General features: G+C 39.6%; 1 protein-coding gene across 8 annotated transcripts in view; it reads right to left on the bottom strand.

The window, feature by feature from the left end:
• The window catches only part of si:ch73-103b11.2 (myosin phosphatase Rho-interacting protein), a 183,791-nt gene that overhangs the window by 14,829 nt on the left and 152,604 nt on the right, over window positions 1-16,358 (bottom strand). For 5 of the 8 annotated variants that reach the window (XM_048609490.1, XM_048609492.1, XM_048609491.1 and 2 more), the window contains 3 exons: window positions 11,015-11,579; window positions 5,278-5,394; window positions 631-4,476 (listed from right to left, as the gene is read on the bottom strand). In XM_048609490.1, the coding sequence (XP_048465447.1) occupies window positions 631-4,476; window positions 5,278-5,394; window positions 11,015-11,579 (4,528 nt within the window). The remainder of the gene's footprint in view (window positions 1-630; window positions 4,477-5,277; window positions 5,395-11,014; window positions 11,580-16,358) is intronic. The other 3 variants (XM_048609494.1, XM_048609495.1, XM_048609496.1) reach the window with 1 other exon arrangement.

Here is a 16,358-nt window from a genome sequence, read left to right as displayed (position 1 = left end):
GTCACCCGAGACTGGAATCAAACCTGGGTCCCTGGTGCTGTGAGGCAACAGTACTAACCACTGAGCCACATGCTGCTTCAGATTGCCTATTCCGAAGTTTGAACTTCCAAGTGGTCCTGTAGCACATCCTTCTGGGTATCTTAGTATTAAGGTGAAAATGATGGGTAGGAAATAGATAGATCTAAACGTTCCAAAGATCTAAAGAGGTCGCTGAGTGTTTAAGAACTATGAAACCTTCAGAAGGGAAGAAGCTCAGTTAATTATGTTGTATATATAGGGGCTGCTATAATATTTTAAATTGTTGTGGATATGACAGTGTGCCTTCCTATTGACTGCATCATAACAGTTTTATGAATAGATAAGTGACATCCTGATTTCAAATAAATTGGAGAGAAATCCCCGCACGCTCATTCACTATATGGTAGCATTCTTAGTGCAGTTTAAGAAAGGGTGATTCAGTAAAATGTTTCTGTTGATGAGGTCTTCTGAATCTGGCCACCTATTTAGATAGTTCAATCTGAACAACCTGTCAGAATATAAGTACCAGAAGTGCAACTGTTTCATTGTGTATTACATATTTAAAGCTTAAGCTGCTACTTTAAATGTATTAGTGTTAATTTATGCAGAAACCTTCAATTTGTCCAAGTCTCTCTGGTATGTCTCCCTTAGATCTGCAATGGTTCCCTCTTTGTGCTTCTGCCCCAATTCATCACGCATCATGTCCATTTGGGCCTCTAGCTCATGGATCCGATCATGCAGTACTGTCATAGATTCCAGCTCTGCCTGCTTCTCAACATGTTGCAAGTTTCTACCAACCTCTATGGTGTCGCACAAACCATCTGCTCCATCACAATCACTGTTCTGTGTTGAGAAGTTCTGGTGATATACCATTTCAGAATTTTCTTTTTGATGTTCAAAGGAATCTCCTAAATCGTGAATTTGTTGTTCATATTGGTTGTGCTTTTCCTCTTCATGCATTATTAAATGCTCTTGTGTGTTATTTTGTAAATTTTCTTCTAATTTCTTTACTGGCTTTCTGTGTTTCTGTTCCCAATTTTGATCAGTCATTCTTTGTTTCATCATCTCTTCCATATTGATCAGATTGCTGCCTAATGGCAGCAGGAACCCTGCTTCAACCTGGAGCAGATGATGCTTGTACCTTTCTTCCGACTCTTGTAGTTCTTTTTGTTTCAGTTCTAATTCTGAGATGTGCAGAGAGGCCTGCCTTCTGAGGGTCTCATTTTCTTTTTCAAGCTCTGCAAGCGTAAGACTGTAATCATTCCATTCCTTTTTCAGTATCTCTTCATATTTTTCCCGTACAGACGCAAGATTTTTTGCATGCTCTTGACACAAAGAGTCTATATTATTACATGAATCTTTATATATTTTGAACTCTTTCTCATGCTCTGTTCTGATTCTACAGACCACATAAGTAATTTGAGCTTGAATCATGGCTTCTTGCACCAACACAGATGCATAATTATTAATGTTTCGCATGTAGATGTAGGAAGACAACACTTCAGATACCTCCTGTAGCTTCTGACAAATATTGCTAGATTTCTCAAAAGTCGGAGCCTGCAAATCTTCAGATAATTGCCGTAGCACTATAGCTCGTTGTCTTAGTTGTTCAGCTAATTCCTCTCTGACTGTTCCTGAAAAATCCCATTCCATTTTATTTTCAGAAAGGTGTTTCCTTAACTGTTTATCAACAACATTTAGAGCCAGACTCCGGGCCTCTTCCCTTTTGATTTGTTTTGCATGTGACATAAGCTCTGGCTCTTCCACATTTATTACCTTTCCCTCAGGAACTGTTGGGTTTTCACATTGCCCGAAAAGTTGCTGCATGACCTTGTTGACCTCATCAGTCTTGGAAGCTATTAGAACCTCTCTCAACATATTGTCCTTGTATGCAATTTCTTGAAGTGCGTCCCGAATATCGTCTTCAAGTTTTCCGACTTTTGCTCTGAAGGTCTCTTGTATCTTTTGCACTGTGAAAGCCAGCTCTGCTTTAAGTAATGCATTGTCAGCTGCTCCAGTGACAAACTCATTAATAAAACCAGCATCACCATCTACCCTTTTCTCTTCAGCAGTTTCTTCTGGTTGAATATTCTTCGTCAACTTCTCAACTTCTATCCAGAATTCTCCGTCTGAAATGGTTTTTCTCAGTAAGATATCTGCAAAGTGTGCAGGACTGCTTGGTTCCCTGACCATATTTAAAGCAGGAAAATCTGATGACAAAATCTCAGCTTCTTTACTTAGGCTTTCTAAGCTCTGTACAATGTCACTATCTTTATTAAGTAAAGCTTGTGACATTTTTTCAAGAACTTGAGCTTCAAACACTAATTTATCAGCAAAAAGTTTCAGTTTGTTTTCATCTGAAATCTTAAGTAGCTGAGAGAATTCCTTCTCCCTCGTCAACAGAAACTGTTCCTGAAGTGGAACAATACCATCAGCTGAGTTACAGCATATGTGATCTTCGGTTTCTCGAAGCTCTTTGAGCTGCTGTTGGAGGAATATTTCCACCTGCTCCAAGCAATGTGAAGCATCAACCAAACCACTTTTCATTTCTAATAAGTTAGAAAAGTGATCTTTGTTGGAGTCTGTCTTATCTCCAAGGTGACACCAGATATTTTGCTTACATGTATCTATCAAGGAGCACACTTGGTCATACTCTAGTTGCATCAACCTTAATTGGCTGCTGGTATCTTGGACTAATTTCCATCTCTGTGCCTTTTCCACTTGAAGCTGCATTATCAGTGGATCAGTTTTAGAAACGTTGTCTGGGAGCTTCACTTCAGTTGTTACCAACTTAGAATGTTCTGCACTTCTACCTTGCTGCTCTTCCAACTTCAGATTTATATCATTTTTTGCTTCAGAAGGATGAAGTTTGTTTTCAAGTAAATGAACAATAGAATCATGCAACTGTGCTTCAGCTTCTGCAGGTTCACCATGTGCTGGTGCATCTGGTGGGATGTTTTCTTTAGAACAGCACCCACCCAAGGTGTTATTTGAAGTTTTGTTGACCCACAATTTTTCTGTTCTGCCTTCTGGACTGTATTTTTGGCAGTGTATACTGGAGAACCTAATTCTTTGCCTATTGAGGCAACTGTAGGCCACTGGCTTGAACTTGACTTTTTCTGAAACTGAAGACTTTGTTTCCCTGGCCTGAGAGTCTGAAGAATTCAGCTGAGATTTTAATTCTTCTATTATCTTCATCAACTCTTTATATTGCTGGTGTTGAATATTTTCAGAAATTTTAAGTTCCTCTTTAAGTTTTTTATTTTCAAGCTCAAGCTCTTCATTTTCAAGTTGTAATGCATTTAATTTTTGTTCTAGTTCAATAATATCACATCTGGCAGTGTTTAGTTTGAACTGAAAGTCTTCTCCATCATTCACACTATTTGTGTTGGAACTAGCAAAGCAGAATTTCTGCAAAGCTGCCTCTTTGGCCTGCAATTTCTTCTCTGCTTCCTCCAGGCTACTCCCCAGTGCAGTCAGTTTAACCAGGGCTTCATTAAGCTTTCTGTCTTTTGTCGCAATGAGGTTTTTGTGTACCTCTCTGGCCTCTTTCAGTTCCGTACTTTTCTCTTCCAACATTTTTAGAGTTAGCTGATACACACCAGACAACTTTTCATATGAGTTTTCCAGACTCTGAAATTCAGTGTGCTGATTCTGTAACTTGGCATTCTCAGTGTCTGCCAACATCAACTGATTAACCAGCTCTTCGCATCTACACTTCAGCTTTTCTCTTTCATTTTTGACCTCTTTAAGACATTGTGTCAAAGTCTGAATTGTTATTTCCTTCTCCTCCAATTGGTGCATTACCTGGTAGTTCTCTGTTGTACCTGCTGTCATGTCTTTCTGCGGACGCTCCATCAGTTGTATATCTTCAGGCTGCACAGGTTTTTCTTCTGCATCCATCACCTTTTGGCTTTGGATTTCTTCCTCCTTCTCGTAAGTTTGTTTCAAGATCCCATAGGTTTTTTGGAGCCTTTCCTGTTCCTTGGCACAGAACTCACTGATGTCACACAATCCATCTTGAAAACCTTTTTGCAAAGTTTGTTGTTTCACCAATTCCTTGAGAGACTGAATTTCCCCTAAATTTTCTGGAACATATGGTCTGCCCTCACTGTTCTTTAATTGGATTCTCATTGTTTTCTCTTTCTGTTTCCATTCTTTCCATTGCTCTTGGATCCACTGGTTTTCAGTCGGTAGTTCCTCGTTTTGTTTGGTTATCGCTTGCTCATTACTTGCCCCTTCAGACACTGTGGAACTTATCTGTTCCTGCAGCTTCTGTATTTCCATCTCCTGCTTGCGGATTATATCATTTGCTTCCTCGTTGCTCCGTTTTAAAGTCTGCAGTTGCTGACTGGCCAGTGCTTGATGTTGGTATTGAGCTATGAACTCATTTTGGAGATCTTGGTTTAGTTTTTGGAGTCTTTGCCGTGCTGAAGGTGGTGACGGTATTGCCTTGAACTTTAAAAGATGATGACAGACTAGTTAGTAACACTCTTTGCTCCAGATACTGAGTGTCACACCTCTGGCCACATTGGATCAGGTAAGGTATTGTTGGTGTCATGTTGTAGGTTAGTCCACAGTGATCCTTTCCCATGTTACATACTTTACCACACCTCTCTGCCAGTATTTGATAATAAATTGCTTAATAATTGGAATAGTCAAGAGCAAACGGACTGAGGGACAAATATTCTGATTTCTGAACATTCAAACTGATACAAACCCACCAGTGATTGCAAGGAATTTGAAATGCAGAGAATGTAGAAACATCAAGAGTCAAAGAGGCATGCAGAACTCTCATAGTACCAAAGCCATGCAACATTAAAGGATCTGAGGAAAAGAAGCAGATATGTATAGTTCAATATTATCTGGTATTTCAGCTACTTTGTCCTGATAGCAAAGGCCAGAGATGCGATTCTCAGTAACCCCAAAAATTAGTTTTTGTGCCACACACAAACATGCAATTAGAGCACTAAGCACAAAATATACTAGATATATATTAGTAAGAATTTACAGTCCTGGAGAGGTGACCTACTTGCATTGTAATATACAATGTGTTCCTTTGGCACATGTGTACATTTATAATTATATGAATGTAGAACTTTTCTTAGTGTGCTATTCTTAACATTAAATCAAATGCTGTGGCTGATTATTTAAAATACAGGAATGCAACAGCAGTTAAGAGTTTTGACATATTAACAAGCCCAAAATGATACACAACAGACTAGATAAATGCAACATAATAGCTATCCATTTGCTCACCTGCAGCACATAACCATCCCGTGCATTGTGTTCCCTCTCCAGAGCAGCCCTGAGCTGCCCCTGCAGCTCCTTGTTTTGTTGGTGCAGCCTAAAGACTGTTTGGTGAGATTGCTCCAACTGTGGAGGTAAAAAGCACAACTAAAGCTAACAGTTATAGCCTTTGAATGGAGAAGATGATGATTGAGAAGAAGAATAACTGGGAGGTTATAAAACAGGAATTACAACTCTTCGTAAGACACTAGATTCTTATAACAGATAAATAATTGGGAAAGGAATTATAGCTGTTTATTGAGAAATTAGATGAACAAAGTCACAATGTCAAGAAGCTAACAAAGTAAATATTTGCTGACAGGAAACTGACTGAACAGGATTTCAGCACTGAGACAGAATAGGATTTTTTTTTCTTGTTCATGGGATGCAAATGTCACTGGCTGGGACAGTTTTTATTCCTCATCCCTAACTTTCCTGAAGTCAACACATAGCAGTTGGTCAGGAGTCACACGAGTAAGGATGGCAAATTTCCCTCCCTAAAAGACATTAGCTTACCAAATAGATTTTTACCACAATTGATAGTGATTACATGGTCACTGTTAAGCCGGTTGTTTATACCAAATTTTCAATTAATTCAAATTTCACCGTCTACCATGGTGGAACTCAAACCTACGTCTGTAGAACATTAACCTGGAGGTCTGAGTTATTATTCTAGTAACACTGCCACTAAAGCACCACATCCCCTAAATTTGAAAGACCAAGGAGTAAGGTTTCTGCAATAGTAACCATTGATTATACAGTTTACTGAAATCATCTCAAAGCAAGAGGCAGTTGGAGTCCAGCAAATTGAATAATGTGCGAATTCAGCATTAAAGGATTAGGGTTAGCTTGAAACTATTGTCAATTATGTGACTTTCAGTCCTTTTGAATTCAATTTATTACAAAGAGATAGTGGAAACCATTGTTTTGCAGAACGCACATCACAGGAGTCTCTGGAAACTCTTATCCAGAACAACCAGAGATGTAAGACACATCTCTTGATAAATTCACTGAAGTTCAAATTTTCTGAATGATTAAACGGGAGAGATATTTTGTACTTCATGGGAAAAGGAAGTTTCTAGAACACATACAACAGGAGATGGTCACCCAGTAGAGAGAAAGGAACAATTGCTAGAAAGGATGGACAGTGGATCACCATCTATTTGGGGTGAAGGAGAAACAAGGTGAAAGTTGTACTCCTGGGTGTCTGATACAGTCAAATAAATACATACAACACTGAGCAAGAAAATCATAAGAAATACAATGGCACCAGAGATCAGGTGGTTAACCAAAAAGTGAGGAAGCGTAGTTGAAAAGGAGGAGAGAGACTCATGAAAGGACTGGACATTCATTTACCATCATTTATACAAATGATTCAGATGTGAACATAGGAGGTATGGTTAAATAAGTTTACAGATGACACCAAAATCGGAGGTGGAATGACAGTGAAGAAGGTTACCTCAGAGTACAACAGGATCTTGATCAGATTGGCCAATGGGCCAAAGAGTGGCAGATGGAGTTTAATTTAGATAAATGTGAGGTGCTGCATTTTGGAAAGGCAAATCAGGGCAGAACTTTTACACTTACTGGTAAGGTCCTGGGAGATTAGCTTAACAACAGACCTTGGAGTGCAGGTTCATAGTTCCTTGAAAGTAGAGTCGCAGGTAGATAGGCGTTTGGTATGCTTGCCTTTCCTGGTCAGTGCATTGAGTATAGGAGCTGGGAGGTGATGTCGCAGCTGTACAGGACTTTGGTGAGGCCACTTTTGGAATACTACATGCAATTCTGGTCTCCCTGCTATAGGAATGATGATGTGAAACTTGAATGGGTTCAGAAAAGAATTACGAGGACATTGCCAGGGTTGGAGGGTTTGAGCTATAGGGAGAGGCTGAATAGGCTGCAGCTATTTTCCCTGGAGCGTTAGAGGCTGAGGGGTGACCTTATAAAGGCTTATAAAAATGAGGGGCACGGATAGGGTAAATGGACAAGGTCTTTTCCCCAGAGTGGGGTGAGTCCAAAACTAGAGGGCATAGATTTAAGGTGAGAGGGAGAAAGATTTAAAAGGGACCTAAGAAGCAACTTGTCACACAGATGGTGGAGCGTGTATGGAAGGGGAAGTGGAGGAGGCTGGTACAATCACAACATTTAAAAGGCACATGGATGGGTATATGAAAAAGAAGGTTTTAGAGGGATATGGGCCAAATGCTGGCAAATGGGACAGGACTTATTTCGGTTACCTGGTCAGCATGGACAAGTTGAACTGAAAGGTCTGTTTCCATGCTGTACATTTCTGTGACTCTATGTAACTATAAATACAAGTTCCGAATGCAGAGGTGCTTTCTAGATTCTTTACAAGGGACATAACTCAATGAGCGTACTACTTAGAAACGGGCAGGTCACGAAAGTTGTAGTTGATTAACATAGGAAAAAATAGGATTCAGGCCCTACAGTCCTATGGTGTAGAAGTTAGATCAAGAAGCAGGATATCACAATATTTTAACTTCAGCAATATTATCATCCTGCTCAGACAAGTACAGCCAAATTATGGAGACAGATGTATTTTTAGAAAAGTGGTTCGGGAGAAAGGGCTTGGATTCTTGGGACAGTGGGGCACACAACTGAGCATATGGACAGAACAGCTCATATCTGTAAAGAATTAAGACCAATTTGGGAAGTTAATGAGAAGTGTGGAGAGAATAAGAAAAGTCAGACAGAAGCTCAGCTAACTAATTCAGTCTCAAGGAGAACATGGTTGGTATAGAAATCAGGGACAGCGACTATGATAAACTTGAACAAATTAACATTGAGAGGGAAGAGGTATTAGAAGTTTAACAAGATTAAAATTGGATAAATACCCAGGTTTAGATGAAACATTGATTGGGAGACAGCTAACACAGTATCATTATTCAAGAATGGCGGTAGGAATCTCCACTTTGACAAACAAGGACTAATCAAAGATAGACAGCGTGGCTTTGTCACAGAGATCATTTTTTAGCAAATTTGATCGATTTTTTTTTAAGATGGTGGATGGGTATATGCAGGAAGGTAGTGCTGTTGGTATGATCAATATGGACTTCATCAGGTTTTTGACAAGGTGTTGCATGATAGACTAGTCAAGAAGGTAAGGCAAACAGGATCCAAAATAGATCTAGTGACAGGAGGCAAAGGGTGCTGGTTGTTGTTTGTTTCTGTGACTGGAAGCCTTGTCCAGTGGCATACCCAAAAGGTTTGATGCTCAACCTCTTGCAGATTGCAATGTACATTAATTATTTGGACATTAATTCTGGAGGTTTTATCAGCAAGTTCCCACATGATACCGAAATTGGTAGTATGGTAAATAAAGAGGAGGAATAATTTATTCTATTGGAAGATTTAGACAGGCTGGTCAGATGGACAGGACAGTGGCAGATAGAGTTTCATCCTGAAAATTGTGAGGTGATGCATTTGGGAGGACTAGCAAGGCAAGGGAGCACATGATGAATGGTAACATACTGGACAGTAAGGATCAATGAGACCTTGCGCATGTCCAAAGATCCTTGAAGGCAATGGGATAGGATGATAAGTTGATTAAGAAGGTATATGGATATTTGTGTTTATTGGTCAAAGCATAGAATACATGAGCTGGCAGGTTATGATGGAGCTGTATAGGACATTGGTTCAGCCATAGCTAGAGTACAATGTGCAAGTCTGGTCACTACACTATTGTTCTAGAGAGAATGCTGAGGAGATTCACCAGGATGTTGCCCAGAGGCTGGAGCATTTCAACGATGAATAGAGAGTCATATGCTAGGGAGCAGAGAAGGTTGCAGGGGGACCAGACTGAGGTCAAAATTATGAGGGGCATTTATAGGGTCTGTAGGAAAAATATATTTCCTCTTATTAGAGGGGTCAGTTCCCATGGCACATAAATTTAAGGCAAAGGGTAGAAGATTAAGAGGAGATTTACAGAGAATTTTCTTCACTCAGAGTTATGAGTATCTGTATCTCACTGCCTGAAAGAGAGTGGTAGAGGCAGGGAGAACCATTACAACATTTTAATTATATTTAGATGAAATGCCGCAACACATGAGGCTAGTGGACCAAATGCTGGGAAGTGGGACTATACTAGATAGGTACTTAATGACCGGCACAGATGTAACAGGCTGAAGGGCCTCTTTTCTTACTATAATATTCCATGACTATTTAAAAAAAAGAGAGTTTGGATAAAGGGGCCATTTCCAGGATGACAAGCTATAAATAGTGGAGCGCCATAAGGATCACTGCTGGGCCCACAATTATTTCTATCTTATTTTAATGACCTGGATGATGAAAGTAAATGTACCACAGCCAAGTTTGCGGATGACATGAAAATAGGTGGGAAGGTGAGCAGTGACAATGACACAAAGAGAGATATAGACAGTTTGAATGAATTATTTTAATTCACTTGGGTGTCGTTGGCTGGCCTGTAATTAATACCTGTCCCTTTTTGATCTTGAGAAGGTGGTAGTGAGCTACCTTCTTGAACCGCTGCAGTCCACCTGTTGTAAGTTGACCCACAATGCTCTCAGAGAGGGATTTCCAGGATTCTGACCCAGCGACAGTGAAGGAACAGCGAAATATTTCTAAGTCAGGATGGGGAGTGGCTTGGAGGGGAACTTGTAGGTGGTTGACTTCCCATATATCTGCTGCTCTTGTCCTTCCAGAAGGAAGTGGTCGTGGGTTGGAAGAAGCTGTCTAAGTATCTTTGATGAAAGTCTGCAGTGTATCTTGTAGTTTTAGTAGGTTGGGCTTACAATCATTGAAATTTAGAAGAGTGTCAGGAAACCTTATTGAGACACACAAGATTGTTAGTATAACTTACTAGGTGGATGCTGACTGGTTGTGTCATTAAGAATATTTGAGGCTTAGATAGATTTTTAATCAGTAATGGACACAAGGGTTACATTGATAAGGTAGGAAAGTGGAATTGAGGATTATCAGATCAGCCATGATCTCATTTGTAGACTCAATGGGCCGAGTTTCTGCTCCTACATGTCAAGGTCTTGCCGTCAAGAAAGAAGGTGTAGTTAATAGTGTTGCACCTAGGTCTATGTTGGGGCTGTTCTTACTCCATTCATACATTAACCAAATGAGATTATAAACTGAGGAAATATTAAAATTTGTTGAAGATGCTGGGTGTATGGTAAATTGTGACAAAGATCGTGAAAGATTGTGAAAGATTATGTAACAAAATGCATTTCGACGTGGAAAATGTGAAATAATATGTTTTAGATATCCAAGTAGACAAAGAAAGTGGACCATTTTGAATAGAATTGAGGAACCTTAGTTGTGTAGGTACACAAGACATTAAGGGAGCAGTAGATGCAGACAGGTCAATTAAACAAGAGTCCTTAACTTCTACAGACACAGAAAACATAAAAGCAAACAAGAGAGGTTGAACTTTAGGAAATTAGGTTACTTTATGTACAATTTTTGTTATTCTACAGGGAATGTAGAAGCAATGAAATTATAGTACAGATTCAGTCACATGTTATAAGCGATAAACAGCTGGGTTATGAAGACAGACTTGTCAGTTAGGGCTGAGAACTTTAAAGGGTGGTCCTTTTGAAAGCTATTTATCTTCAGTATTAATTAGGATGCATCATTTTAATTCTACTTATTTACATACAGTTTCCATGAATAATTGAAAAATCAACTGCTAAATCATATATAATTAGTTAGTTCTTACCTCTTTCTCCAGTATTAAGATCAAGTCTTGGGCAGGAGGTCTTCCTTCACTGGAGGTCTGTGTAGTGAGGATAGGAACTTGTTTCTCCTCACGTAATGGTGTACATTCCACCTGCTGCCATCTATGCTCAATTTCAACATCAACACTTTTAGGTCCCGGGGGTATGGTGGTTGTGGTGGCCCCATCTACCTCCATCCTGTTTGCATCGTTGTAACCCGGGGAAATAGAAACATCAGTCATTTCAAATCGTCTGCGCCTTTCCTCTCGCCGCCGTGCACGGTCCTTTTCCAATTCCTGAGAGTCTGTTGCAGGATTAGCCATGTCTCTGACATACATCGAAGTAGGTCTGTGAACACGTCCTCTACTGGGCCGCTGCTGAACTGGACGAAATTCTGCCCAGTCAAATGTTTTGGAGCGTCCTTCTTTTCTTCGCTCCCAGGCTCTGCTTTTCTTCGGTTCAGCTTCTAAACTAGGTCTATCTTTTGACGTTAATGCTGGCTTTTCCCCATTGACTGATGCACCTTCAAATAGAGTTCTTACTTTCATTTTCTCCTCTGGGATGCTCCTGTTTGAAAACAAGGAATAAGAAAATAACAGCTAGCAGTTGATTAAACACATCTGTTTACATCCTGAATAATTCAATAATCCTCTTCTCGATTGCCATTGCCCTTTGGAATCTCATTTTCCAGCTGTTTTCTTCCATTAGGACACTACTTGGCTTTGGGAAGGACGGGCAAGAACGAGATGTCAGTTGTGATGCACTGGCCAGAGTGTGGGATCAGTTTAGTGGATGGTTGATCATTTTCTGCCCATCCATTTTGTATATTTATATATTCACAAATTGAATAGATTTGATAGGGTAAATGCAGAAAAAATATTTTTCTTAGGAGAAAAATTTAAATACAAATATGACAGCCACTCATAAGTCCAAATGGGAATTCAGAAGAAACTATCCGAAAAGCTGTTAGGACATGAATACTCAAATAACATGGAATGATTTTGGAAAGCAGCATAGTTTGCATTTGTTTTATTCACATGCTGTAGCCATCACTGCTAAGCCAACTTTTGTAGCTCAACCCTAATCACCCTGGAGAAGGTGATGGTTGTACACTACCTACACAATGGTGTTAGGAAGGGAGTTCCTTAGCAATAATGAAAAAACAGCAATATAAGTCCAAGTCTGGATGTGTGTAGCGTGGTGGGGAATTTGCAGGTGGTGGTGTTCTCCTAAAACTAAAGTAGGAATATAATTTGTATTGCTGGGCATATGCATAAATAGGTCTTTTTCTGATTGACAGGATGTGACACATGGAATCCTGAAGGGTCTGTCCTAGGGTGTCAGCTTTTCACAATTTACACGAATGACTTCGCTTAGGGGAGAGAAAGAATGGCAACTAAATTCATAGACAACATCAAAATAAGCAAGAAATATGTCGTGAAGATGACATTGGAAACAGACAGATATGGATTGTGAGAGGGAAAAAATCTGGAAGATGGGATACGATGTGGAAAAATGTGAAGTTGTTCACTTTGACAGAAATAATAAAAAAAAGCAGAGTATTACTGAAATGGCTAACAGCTGCAGAATTCCAAGGTCCAGAAGGATTTCGGTGATCTGGACATAAGTTACAAAAAGTTTGTATGCAGGTAGAGCAAATAATTAATGGCTAATAGAATGCAATCCTTTATTACGAGAGGAACTGAACATAAAAGTAAGAACGTTATGCTTCAGTTATACACATTGGTAGATCACAAATACTGTGCACAGTTTTGTTCTCCTTACTTAAGGAAGATGTAAATGCATCGGAGTGGGTTCACAGGGGATTTATTGGATTAACACCTCGAATAAGCATGTTGGCTCATGAAGATAGGTTGAAAAGGCTGGGCTTATTTACACTGAGTTCAGAACAGTGAGAGTAATTTGATTGAAGTGCACAAGATCCTGAATGGTCTTGATAAGGCTCTTGTGGAAAGGATACTTCCTCTTTTGCGTACGTTGAGAACTAAAGGGCATTGTTTTACACTTTGAGGTAGCCTTTTCAGGATAGAGATGAGAAAAGTGATTTCTCTCAGAAGGTTGTGCAACTTTCAAATTCCGTGCTTCAAAAGGTGGTGGAGTTGACATCATTGAACATTTTAAATTCAGAGATGAATAGATTCTGGTTAGGCAGGGGAATCAACGTTTTTGCGGGTAGATGGGAATGAGGAATTCGAAACACTAACAAATCAGCCATGATTTTCTTCAAAGGTAGAGCAAGGTCAAGGGGCTAAATGATCTATTTCCCTATTTTGTACGTTTGTATATTAGTTAGGACTTTGTCTTCACAAGAGTGTGGTGGTCCCTTACCAGGACTGGGTCTGCGGCAGGTACGTCCTTTAGGTCTTGGCCAGCTTACACAGTAGTAATGCTACCAAGCTATTGTAAGTGACAGTCATTGAAGTCCACTACCCACAGTTCATTCTGCGCCATTGCAAGCTGTACCAACTGACATTTGATATGGAAGAGTACGCGATTCATTGGCTGAGGAGAGCCTTTAGATGTTAATCAACAGGAAGTCACCTCACCAACATTTGAGCTTTTAATTTTCCAAACTTTTCTGGATTTGCGTAAGGTTCCATTAGATTGAAAATTTGCAAAAGTAACTCATTTGTTTAAAAAAGGAGGGAGAAAAAAACACAGGAAACTACAGGCCACTTAGTTTAACATCTGTCAAAAGGAAGATGTCAGAAGCCATTATTAATGTTATGGCAGGACACTTCAAGTTCAAGGTGATCAAGCTGAGTCTGTATAGTTTTGTGAAAGGAAAGTCATGTTGAAGCAATTTCTTCAAGTTCACTGAAGTATAACATGTGCTGTGGCTAAAGGAAAATAGACGGATGCAATGGATTGGAATTTCAGAAGTCAAAGGTTATTACAGGAAATAAAAGCTAATGGTGTCAGGAGTAATATGGTAGCATTAAAGATTGGCAAGCTAACAGGTAACAGAGTATGGATAAATGGGTCATTTTCTGAGTGGCAAGATGTAATGAGTGGCGTACCAGAGGGTTGAGGGCTGGGGCCTCAACATTTTACGATATATATAAATTACTTGAAGAAAGTGATGGAAAGTATATTTGATGATTAAATTTGTTGGTGACACAAAGATACGTAAGTTTATGAAGAGGACATAAGCAGACTGATTTCATGAGACTTTGTAGGGTTCTTCAACAATACATTCCAAATATGCAATCTGTACCACCTACAAGTTCCCCACTGAGTCACACTCTACCCAAACCTGGAACTATATTGATGTTTCTTCTTTTCCACTGGGTCAAAAATTTGGATCTGCCTTCTGAACTGTATTATGGATTCACCCACGCCACACGGACTGCAATATTCAAGGTGGCTCCCTCAAGGGTAATGAGTAACAGGCAACAGACCCTGGCCTTCCAACTAATACATGCATCCCATTAGCAAAAACAAATGGAGGGTGAGAAGAGATTTTTTTCAAATATAATCTCTGGCACAGACGCATTGTACCAATAAGCCTGTGCTATACATTACATGCAATTCTATGCAATTCTCTTTCAGACAGGCTGGATGTTGCTGAGATATGATTCCATAATTTTCAGGAACACTGCAGTGCCATTTGCAAATTAGAAATGGTGAATTGTAAGTCTTAGAAGAGGGGTAATGGCTGGCTATTCCACCATGGGGTCTATACTAGCTGGCCTACACTGGGAAGGAACTTTCAAGAATAAACCAATGGATAATAATCAGGTGGAGAAATGCTAGCTGGTTTTCTTTTCTCTGCTTACCAAAATCTCTTAAGCCAACTGGTGGTCTTATATACATTTTAAATCATGGCTCAATTTACCAATTCACTATGTACCCTATACTGCTCAACTTGAAGGAGCAAGTTCTGAATGAAGCACTGTGTACAGCCGATACTATACTGCAGTTGCTGAAACAAGTATCAGGTTTCCTGCAAAAAACATTTTAACACAAACACAGAACATCAGCTTTTGTTACACGGCTACCAAATTGATTGAACATTCTGGTATAAACTCTACAGGACCAATAAAATAACAACAAATTGAATTTATAATACACATGTAAGGCAGAAAAAAAATCTATGACATTTTTAGCAACTCAAGCAAATAAGGATATCAAGCCACAAAAGAAATATTCAGAGGTGTCAGTAATAGAGGCATGTTTAAGGAAGATTTTAAAGGATGAAAGGATTTCTAGGAGGGAATTGCAAATTGTGAGCTAAAGAGAGCTAAACAAGACACAGGTATCACAGAAATAGAGTTTGGGGAGGTAGATATGGGATGAAGAGCAGATGTCACAGTTATTTTGGCAGGGGTGTGGTGTTATTAAGGGTGTAATGGAAGGTTATTATTTAAAGCATTATCCAAACATGAACACGAGAGTTTTTAACATGGGGCATATGGGATCAAGAAGCTAGGATAGGTGAACAAGAACACAGTAACTGATGACTGGGAATTAATTCAGTATAGCTGGAGGGGCCAAGAAAATTAACAGAAAGATAATGCCAAGTGTCATTAGCGTATACAAGAAGCTGACTACATTTTTGAAGGTGAGCGCATGTAGATAAGGAAGGGGAGGGGGTTCAAAGATAGAACATTCAGTAGAAATGCTTCGGCTACAATTGTAATGGTAAACTTGGAATCAAGTGAGCAATACCCTTTGAGCAGAAGTATTGGAGGAGCAGTCGGATGTGGTTGACCGTGTCCACAGTTGAACAGAGATTGAAGACAGATAGTAACAACTACAATGACAATGATCACAGTCACAAAGAATGCTCTTTGTGATTTTGGTTTACGTTATTTTAGCGCTGTGGCAGGACAGTAAAACTGTTTAGAGAGTTTCATACAGGGAACTGTTGGAAAGAACAGCATGAGTTTGGAGTCGATTTCTTTGGCGAGGAATAAACATGAACATCACTGATGCATGCTGCTGGTCACAAACAACAAACATGACAGAGACAGACTGTGGCTCCAACCTTTGTTTCAGCACAGACATTTTCAGAGGAAAGTTCTTCCTGTGTTGATTTAAAAGAAAATCAGAGATTCATAAACAGCTGCAGAACAAGAAGCAGAAATCAATTAAAGATAGTAATGTTAGAAATTGAAATAGAGGATAGTAACATGAAAAACAGGGCGTGTCATGTTTGTGAAACCTGTCTTCATATATATATATATATATATATAGAGACAACAAGGTGCAGGGCTGGATGAACACAGCAGGCCAAGCAGCATCATAGGAGCAGAGAGGCTGACGTTTCGGGCTGAGACCCTTCATCAGAAAAGGGGGAGGGGAAGGGGGTTTTGAAATAAA

Source organism: Rhincodon typus, chromosome 21 (assembly GCF_021869965.1).
Source record: "Rhincodon typus isolate 14 chromosome 21, sRhiTyp1.1, whole genome shotgun sequence".
Classification (NCBI taxonomy): Eukaryota; Metazoa; Chordata; class Chondrichthyes; order Orectolobiformes; family Rhincodontidae; genus Rhincodon; species Rhincodon typus.
Note: the sequence above shows the minus strand (reverse complement) of the source record. Positions and strands in the feature narration are given on the sequence as shown.